The sequence below is a fragment of the Rhinopithecus roxellana genome, chromosome 12 (genome assembly GCF_007565055.1).
Source record: "Rhinopithecus roxellana isolate Shanxi Qingling chromosome 12, ASM756505v1, whole genome shotgun sequence".
Taxonomy (NCBI): Eukaryota; Metazoa; Chordata; class Mammalia; order Primates; family Cercopithecidae; genus Rhinopithecus; species Rhinopithecus roxellana.
The window spans coordinates 3333039-3351402 of record NC_044560.1 but is presented as its reverse complement, the minus strand read 5'-3'; the positions used below and the strand labels follow the sequence as shown (position 1 = coordinate 3351402).

Here is an 18364-nt window from a genome sequence, read left to right as displayed (position 1 = left end):
ATCCCTGTGCCCACCACCTCCCCCACCATCCCTGCTACCCCATCCTGTGCCCACCACCTCCCCCACCATCCCTCCCCACCCCATCCCTGTGCCCACCACCTCCCCCACCATCCCTCCCACCCCATCCCTGTGCCCACCACCTCCCCCACCATCCTCCCACCCCATCCCTGTGCCCACCATCTCCCCCACCATCCCTGCTACCCCATCCTGTGCCCACCAGCTCCCCCACCATCCTTCCCACCCCATCCTGTGTCCACCACCTCCCCCACTATTATTGTCATGGGCCTGGTCCAGTAGAGAGGGGCGCAGCCAGCATTTTGAGATGAGCCCAAGGCCAGGACTGAGCTCGTTAGTCGACAGAGCTGAGGGTGGGCTGCTCCAGGGTCAGGAGAAGCCAGTCAAGGTCAAGTTCACCTCTCTTTCATCCCTTATTTGTTCATAGATTTCCTGGGCACCGTGTACATCTCTAAAGTGAAGAGTCAGGGCCACCCCGCTATCTACAGGCTCTCCCTCAATGCCAGCCTGCCTGCTCCTTGGCAGGCTGTGTCACCTGGGGATGGAGAGGTGCCCTCCTTCCAGGTGAGCCTGGGCTATCGTGAAGCAAGCCGCCACCACTGGGGGCGGGGGGGCCCTCAGGGCCACACTGGTGGGCACTGGCCACATAGGGAGAAGCAGCTTTGAGGATGAAGACCCCCCAGCCCCAAACCAGCCTTGTCTGTGACAGGGACCTGCCAAGTGGTGGCAGCTTGGGCTTCTGAGTCAGCCAGGCCTAGATTCAAATCCTGGCTCTGCCATTTATTAACTGTGTGTCTTTGGGCAGATGACTTACTCTCTGAGCCTCAGTTTCTTCATCCGTGACATGGGGATGTGACAAGCACCAGCCAGCATTGTTGGAGGTGTGTAAGGTGAGGCTTGTGCAGTGCAGAACGCCTGGGTATAGTCCCTCCTCGGGCAGTGGCGGCCAGGAATCTTGCTGTCCTTGGTAGCTGCTCCAGCACTGCAGAAAGGAGTCCCCAGGCCCAGACTTGAGTTTTCCCCTTCGTGGGGGTCATTTGTGTTTCTTTTTCTTTGTTTGGGGGGGTTGGGGGGAGGACAGGGGCTTGCTCTGTCACCCAGGCTGGAGCACAGTAGCATGATCGTAGCTCACTGCAGCCTCGACCTCCTGGGCTCAAGCGAGCCTCTCCCGTCAGCCTCCTGAGTAGCTGCAACCACAGGCACACACCACCACACCAGCTAGTTTTGTCTTTTATTTTTTGTAGATACTGGGTCTCTCTGTGTTGCCCAGGCTCATTTGTGTTTCTTTAACATGGTATACCCTCCATGGTGACAGGGACACGTGCCAATTTGTTTGTTCAGGATTTATATTTCCACTTGGAAGATGAGGTTTCTGAGGCTTTTCCTGCCTCTAAGCCTCTGCGTGTGCTGTTCCCACTGCCTGAAAAGCTTTTCCTTTGGCTTCATGTGCGGCTGACTCCTTGGTGCTCGCTCAGGTCTCGGCACCCCTGTTGGGCCCCACAGAGCCCTGCCCCGGCGCCTTTCTCGCCTTGTCCTCCTCTCCCTGCCATTTATCCTGTCTTATCTTCCTTATTCTTGGAAGCCATCATCATTGCCAGCTCCACAAGGGTAGGGACCGTGCCCCTCAGAGCCTGACACGGTGCCTGGCATGGGACAGACACTCAGTGAACGATTGTTGAGGGAAGAAACGAGGCTCAGAGAGGGAGGAAAGGATTTGCCAAAGCGCTGAACTCAAACCCAGGCCTCCCAAGCCTCTGCCCAGGGCTCTGTCCCCGACTCCGAGGACTGGGACGGGGTGAACTATGCTGAGGAGGGAGGGGACGGAGCCTGAGGCTGGCCCAGGCTGAGGCAGCCCCCCCGAGTCACATGTCTTGTCTCTGTCAACCCACTGCTTAGGTGTATAGAGCGCCTTTTGGTAACTTCACCAAGAAGCTGACCGCTTGTATGTCTACAGTAGGGCTGCTCCAGGCGGCGAGCCCCTCCCGCAAGTGGATGCTGACGACCTTGGCCTGTGATGCCAAGCGGGGCTGGAAGTTTGACTTCAGCTTCTACGTGGCCACCAAGGAGCAGCAGCACACCCGGTAACAAAGCCTGGCAGACAAGCCAGTGCCCATCAGCCTGGCTGCTGCTTTGCCCTTTTCTCTCTTTTCTCTCTCTTTTCACATGGGGGATGCCAGCAGGCCCTCTCTTTTTTTTTTTTTTTTTTTTTTTTTGAGACGGAGTCTTACTCTGTTGCCCAGGCTGGAGTGCAGTGACACAGTCTTGGCTCACTGTAACCTCTGCCTCCCAGGTTCAAGCGATTCTGCTGCCTCAACCTCCTGAGTAGCTGGGACTACAGGTGTGCACCACCACACCTGCTTAATTTTTGTATTTTTAGTAAAGACGGGGTTTTGCCATGTTGGCCAGGCTAGTCTCAAACTCCTGAGCTCAGGTGATTCACATGCCTTGGCCTCCCAAAGTGCTGGGATTACAGGCATGAGCCACCGCACCTGGCCCTGAGGGATGCCAGTAGACCCCTTTAAGAAACCTCTGGCCAGGTGCAGTGGCTCATGCCTGTAATCCCAGCACTTTGGGAGGCCGAGGTGGGCAGATCACAAGGTCAGCAGATCGAGACCATCCTGGCTAACACGGTGAAACCCCGTCTCTACTAAAAGTACAAAAAATTAGCTGGGCATGGTGGCAGGCGCCAATAGTCCCAGCTACTCAGGAGGCTGAGGCAGGAGAATCGCTTGAACCCAGAGGCAGAGGTTGCAGTGAGTCGAGATTGCGCCTCTGCACTCCAGCCTGGGCGACAGAGTGAGACTCTGTCTCAAAAAAAAAAGGAAAAAAAAAGAAAAAAACTGCTGTCTGTTTTCACCCACCTGCCCAGATGGGTCTCTGCCCAGGGCTGGGGAGTGCAGAACATTGGCAAAGATGACGGGCCCAGGAGCTGCTCCCCGCCTTGATAGCTCCTCAGGGGTTGCAGTGGTCACCTGGCTGTCCCTCTAGCATACCAGGCCCCTTTCCCTCCCAGGCCCTTTGCATTTGCTGTTCCTTCTGCCTAGAATGCTTTCCCCAGCTCCTCACATGTGAGACAACTTCTCAAGATTCAAGTCCCTGTCCAAAAGTCATCTCGCGGGAGAGGCTGTCCCTTCCCAAGTACCACATCCAGCCTCTCTCCATACATCACCCACTGCTCTCCTGGTCCCATTGCCACCTGCCACCGTGCTGACCTGCAGTGTTACCTGTCCTCCCATGGGAGCACACAGGCATCCTGTGGTAGGACCTTGGCCATCTCATTTGGTGCCGCCTCCCCAGCACCTGTCACGGTGTCTGGCATAGTAAGTGCAAATAAGTGCTTGCTGAATGAATGAATGAGTACACGCTGCACTTCCTTGACAAGGCACTCACCCACACTCTAAATACATCATTCATTCAGAAAATGTTTATTTAATGCCCCTGCCCCTTCCGCTGGAAGAAGAGCGAGGGGAGGGCCTCTGTTGTATTCACTTGCCACAGGGCCAGTCCCTGCTATGCCAAGTCAGAAGCCGCATTCTGTGCTCTCGGGGTCTCCATGCCATCCAGGGGCACCTTTTCTGGGGTTTCCTTCCCCGTGTTGTAAACACAGCCCCACATCTATTTATCCGTGGAGGCCATTTTAGCTGAAGGTCTCCTTCCTCCGCCGTTCACTGATTTAACAAACTGTGGACTCCAGCTGTGCTGGCATTGTGCTAGGGGTATGGTAGTGACAAAGACAGATGTGACTCCTGCCCTCGGGCCGTCTAGCAGGAGACAGGCAGCTAACAAGTAAACAGCAATGTCATTACAAACCATGATACATGCTCTGAAAGAAACAGTCCCACTGTCATTGTGGTGGAGAACAGTGGTGCAAGGCCATGCTCAGTGACACACAGGGACTGTGGTCTCTGACAGAATTCAGTGACACACGGGGACTGTGGTCTCTGACGGGGCTCGGTGATACATGGGGACTGTGGTCTCTGACAACTCAGTGACACATGGGGACTGTGGTCTCTGACGGGGCTCAGTGACACACGGGGACTGTGGTCTCTGACGGGGCTCGGTGACATACAGGGACTATGGTCTCTGACAGAACTCAGTGACACATGAGGACTGGTCTCTGACGGGGCTCAGTGACACACCAGGACTGTGGTCTCTGACAACTCAGTGACACACGGGGACTGTGGTCTCTGACGGGGCTCAGTGACACACGGGGACTGTGGTCTCTGACAACTCAGTGACACGGGGACTGTGGTCTCTGACGGGGCTCGGTGACACATGGGGACTGGTCTCTGATGGGGCTAACTTTGGAATGTCAAACACCTATAGGAGTCTGAACTCTGCATGGGGCTGAGGGGTGCAGCTTGGAGGCTGGGGAATGGCAGGACAGCACTGGCTGGGTCCTTTCCAGCCTGGGACCCTGACTTGGGGGTGAGGGCGCCTCTGCCTGTCCTCCCCTGAGCCTCAGGCTGGGCTCACTCTGCACAGACACATCAGTGACCAGGGGTTGGGCAGCCTGCCTGGATGAGCTGGAAACATTCTGGAAAGAACTTTGAGCTGCACTGGGTCTAGTGGTTAGCCAGCTGTTGACACTAGAGCCCTTCCTTCCTATAGAATGTAGAGACTCCCTAACTGTTGGGGTTGAGGCAAAGCTGGGGACCCCTGAGCGGGGACTGCTAGGGTTGTCCCTGGGGCCCCTCCTGAACCTTTGTACCCCCTGGGGGACAGTTTGAAAGCTGCTGGTCTTCTCCACCCTTCATGACTCCTATGGGGAGGCTGAGGGGCAGAGGGGCAGGGCCTTGACTAGGTTCCCATAGTCAGCCTTGGCAGGGGCGGGGCTAGAACAGGCTCCAGACCCCCAGCCTAGGGCAATTCCCTCAGCCCTCAACCTGAGAACAAATCCCCATGCAGGAGCAGAGCCTAAGTCCAGACCCCACGACACCCCACCCCCAGCCCCGGCCCACTGGCCTCACCTCCCCTGACTCCTTCTGGCCTTTCCAGCCTCAGCCCAGCCTCCATTGCCTCCACAGGAAGCTGTACTTCGCCCAGTCCCACAAGCCCCCCTTCCATGGGCGCGTATGCATGGCACCCCCTGGCTGCCTGCTCAGCTCCAGCCCCGATGGGCCTACCAAAGGCTTCTTCTTCGTGCCTAGTGAGAAAGGTATGGCAGGGGCACACAGGTGGGGACCTCAGGAGCTGGGCGCCGCCTTCCCTTACAGCTCTGACTCCCTGTTCGCAGTGCCCAAGGCCCGTCTCTCGGCCACCTTCGGCTTCAACCCCTGCGTGAACACAGGCTGCGGGAAGCCAGCGGTGCGGCCACTGGTGGATACTGGGGCCATGGTCTTCGTGGTCTTTGGCATTATTGGCGTCAACCGCACTCAGCAGGTGGACAACCACGTCATTGGAGACCCGGTACGGGGCATGCGTGAGGCAGATGCCGAGGGCCCCAGCTGCAACAGTCTCGCAAATAGGCACCTGTCCAGGGAACCACGTCTAGCTCCTCACACCCCCTCTTGGCTCATCAATGGCTCCTCTAGCCCAGACAGATCCCCCATGGGCTCATAGGGGTCCTGTTTTTCTTGAGGACTCAGCGGCATTGACCTCTTAGACTCACCCAGGAATCTGGGTTTAGGGTCCAAGCTGGATGCCTGTGAGGGACTTGAATGGAGAGAAGGCAGTCCAGGTGGACACCTCATTGCCCTCCCCCTCGCTCAGAGCTGGGCTGTGGCTTTCTCCTCTCTGAGGCTTCCCTCCCTCACATGCACTCCTGTCCAGTGTGGGGCTCTTCAGTGTTTGAAGGCACTGGTTGAGCTGGGACTGTTCAGCACGTAGTGGGTGCTAAGGATTACCGGGAGGAAGGATGGGCGGGTGTCCCTTGCCTTTATTAGTCACAGCCCAGCGGGGTACACGGGAATGGCAGCCATGGAGTAAGTCGGGAGCAAGGTGGAGTCGGAGGAGATCTGTGTGTTCAGTCCACACTGGGCATCTGCAGGCACTGGGAGCAGGGGCTGGGGGACCAGGCAGGTCCTGCAGGACAGTGAGGATGTGGCTGTCTGGGAGGGTGGGGAGAAAAGCAAGAAGTTCAGGTGAGAAGGTGGTGGGGGAAGGGGAGGAGGTGAGGCGGAGGGGCCTGTGTGGGGTGGGCAGTGATGGGAGCAGAAGATGCTGGTGGGGGCAGGACAGAGGGTTAGGGTGGGGCAGTGAGTGAGCAGTTGGAGGCTGGCAACGTGAGGGTGACGGGTAGCAGGGAGCTGCTGGAGGTTCTTCCCTGGGGTTGGGGGTGAGCACCCAGGACTGAGACCCTGTCTCACTGAGCGGCCTGGGCTGGCTTATGTCTCCTTGGGAAAGGGCAGCGTTGTCTATGACAGCAGCTTTGACCTCTTCAAGGAAATTGGACACCTGTGTCGCCTCTGCAAGGCCATCGCAGCCAACTCCGAACTGGTGAAGCCAGGCGGGGCCCAGTGCCTGCCTTCAGGTGCGTGGGGTGTGGGGAGCTGTTCCTCCGAGAGAGAATGGACTGACTGGGGAGGCACAGAGGCCGTGGTCCAAGGTAGACAGCCGAAGGACACAGCGTGGCATGCGGGACTATTTTGCAGATGTGTGTCTGTGCTGAGTGTGTCCACACCAGGGTGGGGTGTGTGCCAGCAGTTGAAGGTTTCTGGATGTGAGCAGGCTGTGTGTGAACAGGACTGGTGCAGAGGTGTGCGTGTGTGGGATGTGGGGCACATCTGCAGGAGTAGCCTTTCCAAAATTGGGGGGTAGGGCCCGGGACTGGCCCACAGCCAGTGTGGATGAGGTCACCACAGGGGCGTCCCTGGGAGGGGCCCACACGTCATGTTCTACCCCGATGGCAAATGCATGTTGTAGGTTTCCCAATGCTGTTGCCAATGGTTACAAACACTCTAAGCCTCAGAGGTAGGTGAGTGTGTGGGCACAGGTGTGATGCAGGGGACAGGCTCTTCCAGGGCCACCACCCACTCCGTTTCTTGCCTCTCCCCACAGGCTACAGCATCTCCTCCTTCCTGCAGATGTTGCACCCTGAGTGCAAGGAGCTGCCGGAGCCCAACCTGCTCCCAGGGCAGCTGTCCCACGGGGCAGTGGGCGTCAGGGAGGGCCGCGTGCAGTGGATCTCCATGGCTTTCGAGTCGGTGAGCCCAGGCAGCCTCGCTGGGCGCTGTGCTGCATACTTGCACTGGGTGTGCCACCTCTGATCTCAGCCCTCTTCCCAGATCGGGGGGAGATGCTGAGGCCCAGAGAGGTGGAGTGACTTGCCTGAGGTCACACAGTTGGTGGGTGTCAGTGTCAAGTGCTAAACCAGGACCCCTGACTGCAGAGCGCTGCCCTTTCTTCCCCCCACCCTTTCCCTTCCCTCCTCCACCAACTGGGGATCCATGGTATTTTTTAGTCTCTGGTCTGTAGGGGCCGATGGAAGTCCAGAATGCCCCCCTCTGCCACTGTGGGAGGCCAGGTTGGGGCCCCAGACCCTGGCAGCCTCCCTCAGGGTGGCCAGGGCACCGGCCATCCCCCATACCTCCCTGCTGCCTCTGTCACCCCTGGACGCTCGCTGAGCTCTGCCCGAGGAGGCACAGGCACACGTGTGCACGTACACACACATGCACACACTCCTGACCTGAGCCCTGTGGGGACTCTCGGCCCTGGCACGTGGCTTTCCCAGCTTGGCAAGCGTGTCCCTGCTGCCTCCGTGCAGAGACCTGGGCTCAGTCCTTGCTGGGATCCTGATGTGCTCTGTGTCCCTGAGCAAGTTACTCGTCCCTTCTGGCCTTATCTGTAGAAGAGGGTTCAAGATCCCTGTGCCCCTCTGGCAGGTGTGGAGATAAGAACACATGGGAAAGTCTGGGGACTAAGAATCAATGTGACAGCTTAAGCGGGGGGGGGGGGGGGGGGGGGCGGGGGTGACTCTCCTCTGGCCCCCCGCCCTGACTTCCTTCCCACTATTTATTTCTGTTACTCATTGCACAAGCAACGAAACCAGCCACCAGCCAGGGGGGCCTCAGAGCCCTCAGCAAGCCCCCAGTCAAATGCAGACACCAGTTCAAAGACCCAGATGGGTCTTTTTGAGGTTGCATTTTTTTTACTGTGGTGAAATATACATAAGGTAAAATTAACCATCTTAACAGGTGTTGTTTGTTTGTTTGTTTTTGTTTGTTTTGAGTCAGGGTCTCACTCTGTCACCCAGGCTGGAGTGCAATGGCACGATCTTGGCTCACTGCAACCTCCGCCTCCCAGGTTCAAGCAATTCTCCCACCTCAGCCTCCCCAGTAGCTAGGACTACAGGCACCCACCATCACACCTAGCTAAATTTTGTTTTTGTTTTTGTTTTTGGTAGAGAGGGGGGTTTCACCATATTGGCCAGGCGGGTCTCGAACTCCTGACCTCAGGTGATCCACCCACCTCGGCCTCCCAAAGTGCTGGCTTTACAAGGCATGAGCCACCGCGACTGGCCTGAACGATTTTTAAGCATACAACCCTGTGGCATTAAGTATGTTCACACCGTTATGCAACTATTACCACCATATACTTACAGAACTTTTTTCATCTTTCCAAACTGAAGCTCTATCCCTAGTAAACACTAACTCCCCCTCTCCCCTTCCCACAGTCGCTGGCACCCACCATTCTACTTTCTCAATGAATTTAACAACTTGGGGGGCCTCAAGTGAATGGAATCATACGGTGTTTGTCCTTTGGTGACTGGTTCTTTTTTTTTTTTTTTTTTTTTTGAAATGGAGTTTCACTCTGTTGCCCAGGCTGGAGTGCAGTGGAGCCATCCCGGCCCACTGCAACCTCTGCCTCCTGGGTTCAACCGATACTCCTGCCTTAGCCTCCCAAGTAGCTGGGATTATGGGTGTGCAGCACCACACCCGGCTAATTTTTTGTATTTTTAGTAGAGAGGGGTTTCTCCATGTTGGCCAGGCTGGTCTTGAACTCCTGACCTCAGGTGATCCGCCCACCTCGGCCTCCCAAAGTGTGGGGATTACAAGCGTGAGCCACCGCGCCCAGCCAGTGACTGGTTCATTTTACTCAGTGCGAGGTTCACCATGTTGCAGCATGTGTCAGAACTCACCTCCCTCTGCAGGCTGAAGCCCCAGGCAGTTCCAGGGAGGAGAGAAGTCCCCACTCACGCTCACCACGCGGCAGGGCGCCCACTTCCAAGCTGACCCCACCAGCACTCAGACATGCGTGCACATGCACACACATGCAGGCCTCCTGGGAACTGGATTGTACTCAGCAAGAGCAGAATTGATGAGCAGATACCTTAAGAACCTTTTAGAGCAGGGAGAGTGCCAGTTTCTCTCATTCGTCATCCATGAGCACCCCTCGGGACTGGGCACTGTGGGCCAGCCAGGCTGCTTCTGCCCTTGCAATTCACAGTCCCACCTGCCAGGGCCAGGCAGGTTGCCAGGCAGTGACAAAACAGGGGAAGCACTGAGGGTTTGGAGACCCCAAAGGAGGCCCACCTTGGGGCATCAAGGAAGGCTTCCTGGAGGAGACGGAACCCCAGAAAGTCCTGAAGGATGAGCAGGAACTGGCTGAGCAGGCAGAGGGAACAGCACGCGCTCTGCGTGGACACAAGAGCGTGGGGGACCCTGGGAGCTGAAGGGGGTTCTGGTGGACTGTGGTTGCATGTGGACCAGTGCTGCTGTCACAATCACATAATACCTCCAGAAGCTGGTGGGGACTCATTTTGGATTGAATCGTTCATACCCTCCCCGACAGACGCAACACTCCATTGGTGGCCACAGAACAGACCAGCCATGCCTGGGAAGGGCGGGTGGACCACAGCCCCTGCCTGTCTCACTGGCTCACATCTCTCCCCACAGACCACATACAAGGGCAAATCCTCCTTCCAGACCTACTCAGACTACCTGCGCTGGGAGAGCTTCCTCCAGCAGCAGCTGCAGGCCTTCCCCAAGGGCTCAGCCCTGCACCGGGGCTTCCAGACCTGCGAGCACTGGAAGCAGATCTTCATGGAAATCGTAGGCAAGCGGCAGCCTCGCCCCTCCACCCTGGGTGGGCAGGAGGCAGAGGGACCTGGGAGGGGAGGGCACAGAGCGGCCTGTCTGAGCCACACTCTGTCCTGGCCAAGAGCCCTGGGGAAACCAGGTGCCTCAGTGGCCAGGACACTGATCAGAGGCTGGAGTTTGGGTCCTCTCCTTCGGGGGCATCTGGCTACATTCTCCAATCTGGACTTTGGCCACCTAAAAAGTAACAGTCATGACCATGATGGCAGCTGCCAGTTACCAGCCTCTCCTAGGTGCCTAGGCTCTGGGCTGAGGGCCTGACCTGTGTTCTCTTCAACTCCAAACAAGGCAGGTGGGGTAAGGTCCTGTTATGACCGCATTTTACAGACAGGGAATTGGAGTCTCAGAGAGGTCAAGGGCTCACCCCAGCAGTACAGCTTGCTGTGAGCGCCCACAGAGCAGCGCACTGAGGCCCTGTCCTCCCTTGCAGGGGTGCAGAGCGCCCTGTGCGGCCTGGTGCTATCCCTGCTCATCTGCGTGGCCGCGGTGGCCGTGTTCACCACCCACATCCTGCTCCTGCTGCCCGTGCTCCTCAGCATCTTGGGTACGTGGGTGAGGGGCTGACAGGCATCCGGCCGGTAGGGATGGGAGCAGGCAGAGTCTCCCTCGTTGGCCTCCAGGTAGCAAGTGTCTCTGAAGCCTTCACTGTCACATCTCCTTGGTGGAGGCTTCCCCCACCCCCACCCCAGGTCACAAGACCTTCTGCCAGGTGCCATCTGGGACAGTGGCTCATAGGACTGTCTCTCCTGCATGTCTGTGCTCCCGAGCAGAGCCAGGGTACCCAGGTGGTAGCCCTCAGCTCAGTGATGTGCTGCTGCACCTGTCCCCTCCCTCGGGGGTCCCCTCAGTGTGCCTTGTCTCTCCTGTCACCTGAGGGTGGGGGCTAGACTCCAGACCTCCCTGTTCCCCTAAGGCCTCCAGGGCGGGAGGTCTGAGCTGCCTCCCCTGCTGTCCCCTTGCAGGCATCGTATGCCTGGTGGTGACCATCATGTACTGGAGTGGCTGGGAGATGGGCGCCGTGGAAGCCATCTCCCTGTCCATCCTTGTTGGTTCCTCCGTGGATTACTGCGTCCACCTGGTGGAGGGCTACCTGCTGGCTGGAGAGAACCTGCCCCCCCACCAGGCCGAGGTGAGCACCCTGCCCACCTTACCCACCTCCCACCACGTTGGGTCTTCTCCCACTTGGGTGCAGCTTAGGGACCCTCAAGGGCAGCTGGACATCCCAGCACCAGCCCCCGCCCCATGCAGGCTGTGTTCTAGAAACTAAGGTTTCCCAAAGCTGATCCCCAAGCCCCAGGGACTCAAGTTCTAAGGTCCACACCCCCCAGCCTCAGTCTCCCCAAGTGAGCAATGAGAGGGTTAGACCAGACGCAGGATCCCAAGGGGGCCCTCCTGCTTCATGTTGCCCCAAGCTATGGCTCATTCTTCTTCCAGCCATGACCCAGAGGCCACAAGGCTGCTCCAGCCCCCGGTGGTTTGGTGAGAACATGTTCACATACTCAGTGCCAAAACCAGCTCTGGGCCTAGTAACGGTTTTTGCTTTAGTTTGGAATTGGCGTTGGTGTAAAAACATTCACAAATATGTAAAAATCCAATCAGTTACGTATTCAACTGCCTGTGGTCAAAGGAACAAAATGAGTTCCAAGCAGGGCTCCCATTTATGAGGACTCCCTGTGCAGACCCTCGCATCCTATTGCTATTGACATAGCAACACCCACCGGTGCCTACCCTCCCAACCCTGTGAGGCCGCTTGCAGCTCTCATCCCAGTAACAGAGCAGGAACCTGGCCTGGGGCGGGGGTGCGCGATTCCCCAGGTGCTGGCCAGAGGGGTCCTGCGGGCGGGTGGCCTGGGCTCCCAGCTCTCCTCTCGCCCCCAGGACGCCCGAACGCAGCGCCAGTGGCGTACGCTGGAGGCCGTGCGGCACGTGGGCGTGGCCATCGTCTCCAGTGCCCTCACCACGGTCATCGCCACAGTGCCCCTCTTCTTCTGCATCATCGCCCCATTTGCCAAGTTCGGCAAGATCGTGGCGCTCAACACGGGTGTGTCCATCCTGTACACACTGACCGTCAGCACTGCCCTGCTGGGCATCATGGCACCTGGCTCCTTCACCCGGACCCGGACTTCCTTCCTCAAGGCCCTGGGGGCCGTGCTGCTGGCGGGGGCTCTGGGGCTGGGTGCCTGCCTCGTGCTCCTGCGGAGCGGCTATAAGATTCCTCTGCCTGCAGGGGCCTCCCTATAGCCCAGGCCGGGCTCTGGACACTTGCACCTTTGGTCCCGTGGGTGGGGGACAGGAACTGCTTCCCAGCTTGGCTCCAGCTAGCTGTGTCCCCAGGCCTGGGCCCAGGGCACCCTACGGGCCAGCGTGGAGGCTGACACCCACACAAATGGTGTGGACCGCGCTGCCTTTGTGGAGCTGGGAGTTGGAGAAGGCCGCCACCCCATAGGCCGTCTGCTGGCAGCCACACTGGGCTTTTTGCCCAGTGGCAGAAGAGACCAGCCCTCCTCCCATGCCCGGTCACCATGGGGGTCAGGTTATTTTTGTAGGGAGTCTCCCTCTCACACTGCCTCAGTGCTCACCACCTTCCAGTGTGGATGTTACAGGGTGACCCCCATTCTACCGATGTGAGAACTGAGGCGCCAGGACGCAGTGGCTGCCCTGCTGGGGCTCGGGGATCACGCAGGAAGAGCACAGTGGATCCAGGGTGGGGGATGATGCAGAACCCTCCCCTTCAGCCTTACGGCAGCAGCCCGTGCCGAATGGCCCTGTGGCCCTCCCTGGGCCTTTTGGTCCTGGCCAGAGAAGACAGAGGGACCCGGCTTGGGCTTCTGCATGTCCTACCCCCGACCCCAGCCTCAAAGGGCCCCTCGAAGGCCCTCTCTGGTGGCTGTGGGGCTCAGCACAGCTTTCCTCATGGATCTAAGCCCCCGTCTTTCCCACCTGACTGAGTGGATGTTTTGGGGGGTCGCCCCTGTGGGGAGGAGCTGCCATGCCTGCCACCTTGCTCATGGCAGAGGGTTCCTATTAAAGTGACATAGGATTGCAGACCACCGCTGTTAACACGAGCATTTTAAGCACTGCTGTCTCCACCATATTTCTAAAGTTGAAGCGACCTTGCACCCTGCCCAGCCTGAACCTGGCACAAAGGCTGGGGCTGGCGCCAGAGGGAGAGGTGGGTGGGCTGAGGGTGCCTGACTATCCTGGAACAGATCACAGGGTGCTCTGGGGGAGGTGAGGTTCAAGAGATGCTTCTTTCTTTAAGGGGTCCAACTGGCTCTGCAGAGCAGGCGTCTTGAGGATGCCTTTGGTGTGCCGAGTATTGTGCTGGTCACTGAGGTCTTTCCCTGGAGACTGACGTTGCCACTGGGCTTTATGAGTGTGGACTCAGACTGGGCTGGAATGAATCCCTGAGGGTGGGAAAGACATCAAAGGGGGTTTCCAGGCTGGCCCTCCTGGCCTTCTGTAAATATTAACTGGGGGACTGGGGATGCAAGATAGACGTACACCATTGTGTACTCCACTTAGCAAATGTTTGTTGAGGGACTGTCAGACCTTGGCCCACAATGCATAGTGAAGAAAGACATCAGACAAGCAATGACTGAGCCTAGCAGGCGGCACGGACTGCCAGAGGCTCTCCTCAGGGTTTGTGTCCGTGTCCAGGGCTGCCATGAAAAAGCTCCACGCACTGTGTGACTTCCACAACAGAAGTTTGTTCTCACAGTTCTGGAGGCTGGATGTCCAAAAGCAAAGTGTTGGCAGCGTCGGTTCCTCCTGCAGGCTTTCAGGGAGAGTCTGTCTCCTGCTCTTCTGGCTTCTGCTGGTTGGTAGCAAACTAGCCTTCCTGTTCCTTGTCTCCAAGAGGTGTCACTCCAGCCTCTGCCCTCACGTGACTTTCTTAGTGTGTTTCTCTGTTTACGTCACCTTCTTTCTAAGAGGAGCACCAAGCATACCCCCTCCCCCTGCAATGACTTCATCTTAACTTGATCATCTGCAAAGAGCCTATTTCCAAATCTCGCATTCACAGGTACCGGGAGTTAGGACTTCAACATCTTTCCAGGGACACAGCAGGGTTCCCATGTGTGAGCTCACTTAACCCAGATTGGGCCTGGGAGACAGAGCGAGACTGTCGCAATAAATAAATAAATAAATAATAATGCCCGTTTGTAAAGAAACCCTCCCCCCCCCCCCCCCACCCGTCTCCTTTTGTGGTACAGCTCCTCTTCCTTCCCCTGGCCTCTGTCTTTTCAGGGTGTTGTGGGGGTTTTGGGCAGGCAGGTCCAGGGTGGAGAAGTCTGGCCCTATGTCACTGTCATCTCCCCCAGGGTGGCGAGGGCTCCGTGGCACACGTACACCTCTGATGTAACCCTCATGCTCCTGCGAGTGTAGTTCCCATTTCACAGATGAGCACTCAGAGGCCCCGAGAGGGGAAAGAGCGCACACCCACCATGCTGCCAGGCAGCTTCCCTCCCCACCGGCCTCTGGCCAGGGTCACCCCTGGGGATGGCATTCTCAACTTCAGGTCTGCGTCTCCTCATCAAAGCTGACGTGTCTGGCCTTTGTCTGGCCCTGTGCAGTGCCTGATCTGTCCAGCTCTCGGCAGGTGGTAGTTCTTCCTCCAGGAGCGGGACCATGGCCAGGCTGGGGGAAGGCTGTGAGTGTTTGGGAGTTTCCGGGAACTCTGGCCACACAACCGGTTGCCTGCTTACCTCCAAATAAATCCCCCTTCATCTTGTTTGTGAATACTGGCGCCACAGGGTCCCAGAGGCACTAACTCCCACGAAAAGAACCTTGACCTTCCTTTGCCAGTGATGCACAACTCAACGGTCTTAATGAGCTTTGCTGAGCGTTAATGAGATGCTCTTTGTTAGCTCGGGCACAGCAGGTAGCCCAAGGTCTGTGAGGATGCGCAGACATTTAGCGTGCCAAGGCGGCAGTGCATGACACAGATGAGGGGCTGAAGGCACGAGGAGAGCGAGGGGAGAGGGACCCCCACCCCCTGCCAAGGTTCTCTGAGCCCCCGCTTCTCTCTCCTTCCGTTTGGAGACCAGGAGGTATCAACGTGTGTTCGTGTGTATGGAGCGCCTGCCTTGCCTGGGCGAGAATCTGTGCATTCTCGGGAATCTTTCGAGCACTGGTCAGAGGGAATGCTTTTGCCTCATTTCACTGCTAAGCAACTGAAGTCCAGAAACATGAGCTGTGCCCAGGTCCACACCCCAGCAGCTGACAAGGGTCCTTGAGGAAGGGTAAGGCTGTGCCCACTCCCATGTCCACCCAAGGAAGCTGGACTTTATCCTGGAGGGAATGGGAATTACAATGAAAGGTTTTTAATAGCAGAAGACCATTTTATATTTATCCACTTGGTAAAGATCTACAAGGTTGATAGCACACTGTTAGCCGGGCTAAGGGGACACGGGCTGCCATGCACTGCTGATGGGCGTTTAACAGATTCCACTGGGTAATTTGGCAGTCACTATCAAAATTACAATCTCACAGTTCTTTTGATTGAGCAATCCTGCTTTTGAGAATCTGTCCTGCAGCTAAACTTCCTGCGTTGGCCAAGTGTAGAAGTTATTCACTAGAGGCTTGTCCGGTGCAGCAAAGGACTGTGAGCCCCACATATCCATCGGCACGGGGACAGTGGAACATTCTGTAGCCGTATTAAGAACGAGGAAGCGGCCGGGTGCGGTGGCTCAAGCCTGTAATCCCAGCACTTTGGGAGGCCGAGACGGGCGGATCACGAGGTCAGGAGATCGAGACCATCCTGGCTAACACTGTGAAACCCCGTCTCTACTAAAAAATACAAAAAACTAGCCGGGCGAGGTGGCGGGCGCCTGTAGTCCCAGCTACTTGGGAGGCTGAGGCAGGAGAATGGCGTGAACCTGGGAGGCGGAGCTTGCAGTGAGCTGAGATCCGGCCACTGCACTCCAGCCCCGGCGACAGAGTGAGACTCCGTCTCAAAAAAAAAAAAAAAAAAAAAAGCCAAGATATATTAAATGGGGTGGGGGGAAGCTTGCAGAACAGTGTGTGAAATATGCTAGTGTGTGTATAAAAAATGTGTTAAAAAAATGGCTGGGTGAGAGAACATGTACTCATTTTTTGCTTGCATATGCATGAAGAAATTCTGAAGAAAATAAGAAAAACAGAAACAGTGCTTACCTGTGTGTGGAGAGAGTGGCGTTAGGCAGATGGTAGAAAGCGACGGAAGGAAGGTTTTATAAATCTTTTCACACTCTTGGATTTTTTTACTACAGAAATGTATTATCTAGATGATATTTTGTAAGCAGGGGAGAGATGTGGCTGTCATTTGCTCCTTAGAAAGCTCTCGCTGGCTGCAGGGCTGAGGGTGGAGGGGAGGCAGAGAGAGCAGGGAGGAAGGAGAGAAGGAGCTCACCCCTGCTCAGAAGACATCAGCAAATGTCAACTGACTTGCTCTGCCCTAGAGGCATCACCAGGAGATGATGGCACCAGCGCCAGTCACCCTCCCTGCCTTCCCTGAGTAAGGATGCGACAGGACCGGCCTGGCCTGCTCCAGAGCCAGAGTCCCAGTCAGAGGCTTTGGAGCACTGAGCAGCATGACATTGCCTGGTGCTGCTCCCTTGCCCACCCTTGTGGTTGAGCAGAGGGGGTGCTTGGGAGGGGGCTGCACGGGGTAATAGAAAGAGGCCGGAGTTCGGATACAGCCATCCTGTGGTGCAGTCATGGAATGCTTCCTCACCCTGCCTCCATGAACTGTGTGGATGTGGGCAAGTCACATTCCCCATCTTAACCTGTCTGCCCATCCATTCAATAGAATAATACCCATCGTGCATGATCGTGTTTTGATAAGATGATGTTTGCCAAGGGCTTGGCCACAGCAATACCTCTAAAACCATCATCCCGACATCATCGTTGTTATGAAACAGATTTCTCCCAACTCAGGACAGCATTTATGCATTTGGAATTGCAAAGCCCTGCGATAAATAGGAACTGTTCTGTCCCCAGCTGGTCCCTCTCCAACTGCCGGTGGTGTGTGTTTTCTTGTCCTATTGACGTCGGGCCCAGCCATGTGACTTTTGTTGTCCCTGGGGATATTGTCAAGAGCGAGACCAGTGCAGGCTTGTAGTTCCTGTCCGAGGGGACCTCCCTGTGCTTCTCTGCCTCCCTGGGAAGAGCAAGCCCCAGCGAGCCCACTGGTTCCAGCAGGTTGAGAGACACGTGGAACTGACTTGAGCCAATGTGTGGCCTGGAGCCAGGTTGCACTGGTCCTGGTACAGGTCAACGGACTCCCAGCTGACACCAAGTAACTGTCATGCAAAGCCATGGAGTGCCAGCGGTTTGTTTCACAGCTTTACTGCAGCAATAGTTGCCTGAAGCATTGCCTGTTGCCTCCAGAATGAAGTTGAAGTTACTTCACCCAGCCTTCCAGGTCCTTTAGGGTCTCAATGACTTCTGCGTTTTGATCTCATGCCACTGCCTCCACATTGCACCTCAGGTCTCAGCGGAACCAACTTTCAGTTCCTTAGTTGTGTCGAGCTGTGGCTCCCTCGCCGCCTAAACACTCCTCCTGCACCTGCTACACCTTCATAGCCTCCCCTTCTCCTTCAGGATGCAGCTTCCTCCAGGAAGTCTTCATTGGTGCCCAAGTCTGGGTTCGTCATCCTGGTATATGAACACACAGCACTGTACTTCCTCTGCCCTGTGTTGTTAATGACCTGGTACTTGGCTCTGTCTCCACACTGCAGAGAGAAGGCATGAAGGCTCCATGAAGACAAAGACTGGGTATCTCCAGTTCCTGGCATATAGTCTGTTCATAAATATCTCTTGACTGGATACATTTTCTATCCCTTCAAGCCTCAATCTGCCTTTCTGTAAAATGGGAACAATCTCATCAGAACTGGCGCAGAGCAGTGTCCTGGCCTGTCCTGGCTGCAGTGGGAGGAGCCAGCACGCACCTTTCACTCTCCAGCTGCCTCTGCCTGCCCATCCCTGCTTCCCATCCTCCTCCTGCCTCTTCTCCAAGGAACTCCAGGTGAAGATGTGGATTGTCCAGAAGATGAATGCCCCGGTCTACATGATGGGATGCTGCTTGTACTTTCCTGGTTTGCATGGGGAGAAGAGAAGAGCTTCCTACGGGGCTGTCCCCAGTCACTCCACTCTGCCTGCCGGAGCACCTTCAGGGCTGATCTGCCTTGCCTTATTGGTGAGGACAGGCAGAAGCCAGGGCACCAGGAAGGGAGAAAAGCTGAGCTGTAACCAAGTCCCTTCCACAGGCTCCTCTCCACCTAAGCTCACTTCCTCCCCACCACCCACTCCGTGAAGAAGGTGCACCCCCA

At 56.7% G+C, this 18364-nt stretch overlaps 1 protein-coding gene across 1 annotated transcript in view; it reads left to right on the top strand.

Annotated features, from left to right (window-relative positions):
- Window positions 1-12293, top strand: part of DISP3 (dispatched RND transporter family member 3) — a 58657-nt gene extending 46364 nt beyond the window's left edge. Inside the window, exons 12-21 of the mRNA XM_010353518.2 lie at window positions 443-579; window positions 1912-2096; window positions 5043-5173; window positions 5252-5424; window positions 6361-6487; window positions 7015-7160; window positions 9852-10011; window positions 10483-10596; window positions 11015-11181; window positions 11931-12293. Coding sequence (XP_010351820.1) covers window positions 443-579; window positions 1912-2096; window positions 5043-5173; window positions 5252-5424; window positions 6361-6487; window positions 7015-7160; window positions 9852-10011; window positions 10483-10596; window positions 11015-11181; window positions 11931-12293 — 1703 coding nt within the window. The remainder of the gene's footprint in view (window positions 1-442; window positions 580-1911; window positions 2097-5042; window positions 5174-5251; window positions 5425-6360; window positions 6488-7014; window positions 7161-9851; window positions 10012-10482; window positions 10597-11014; window positions 11182-11930) is intronic.
- The last annotated feature ends 6071 nt before the right edge of the window (window positions 12294-18364 follow it).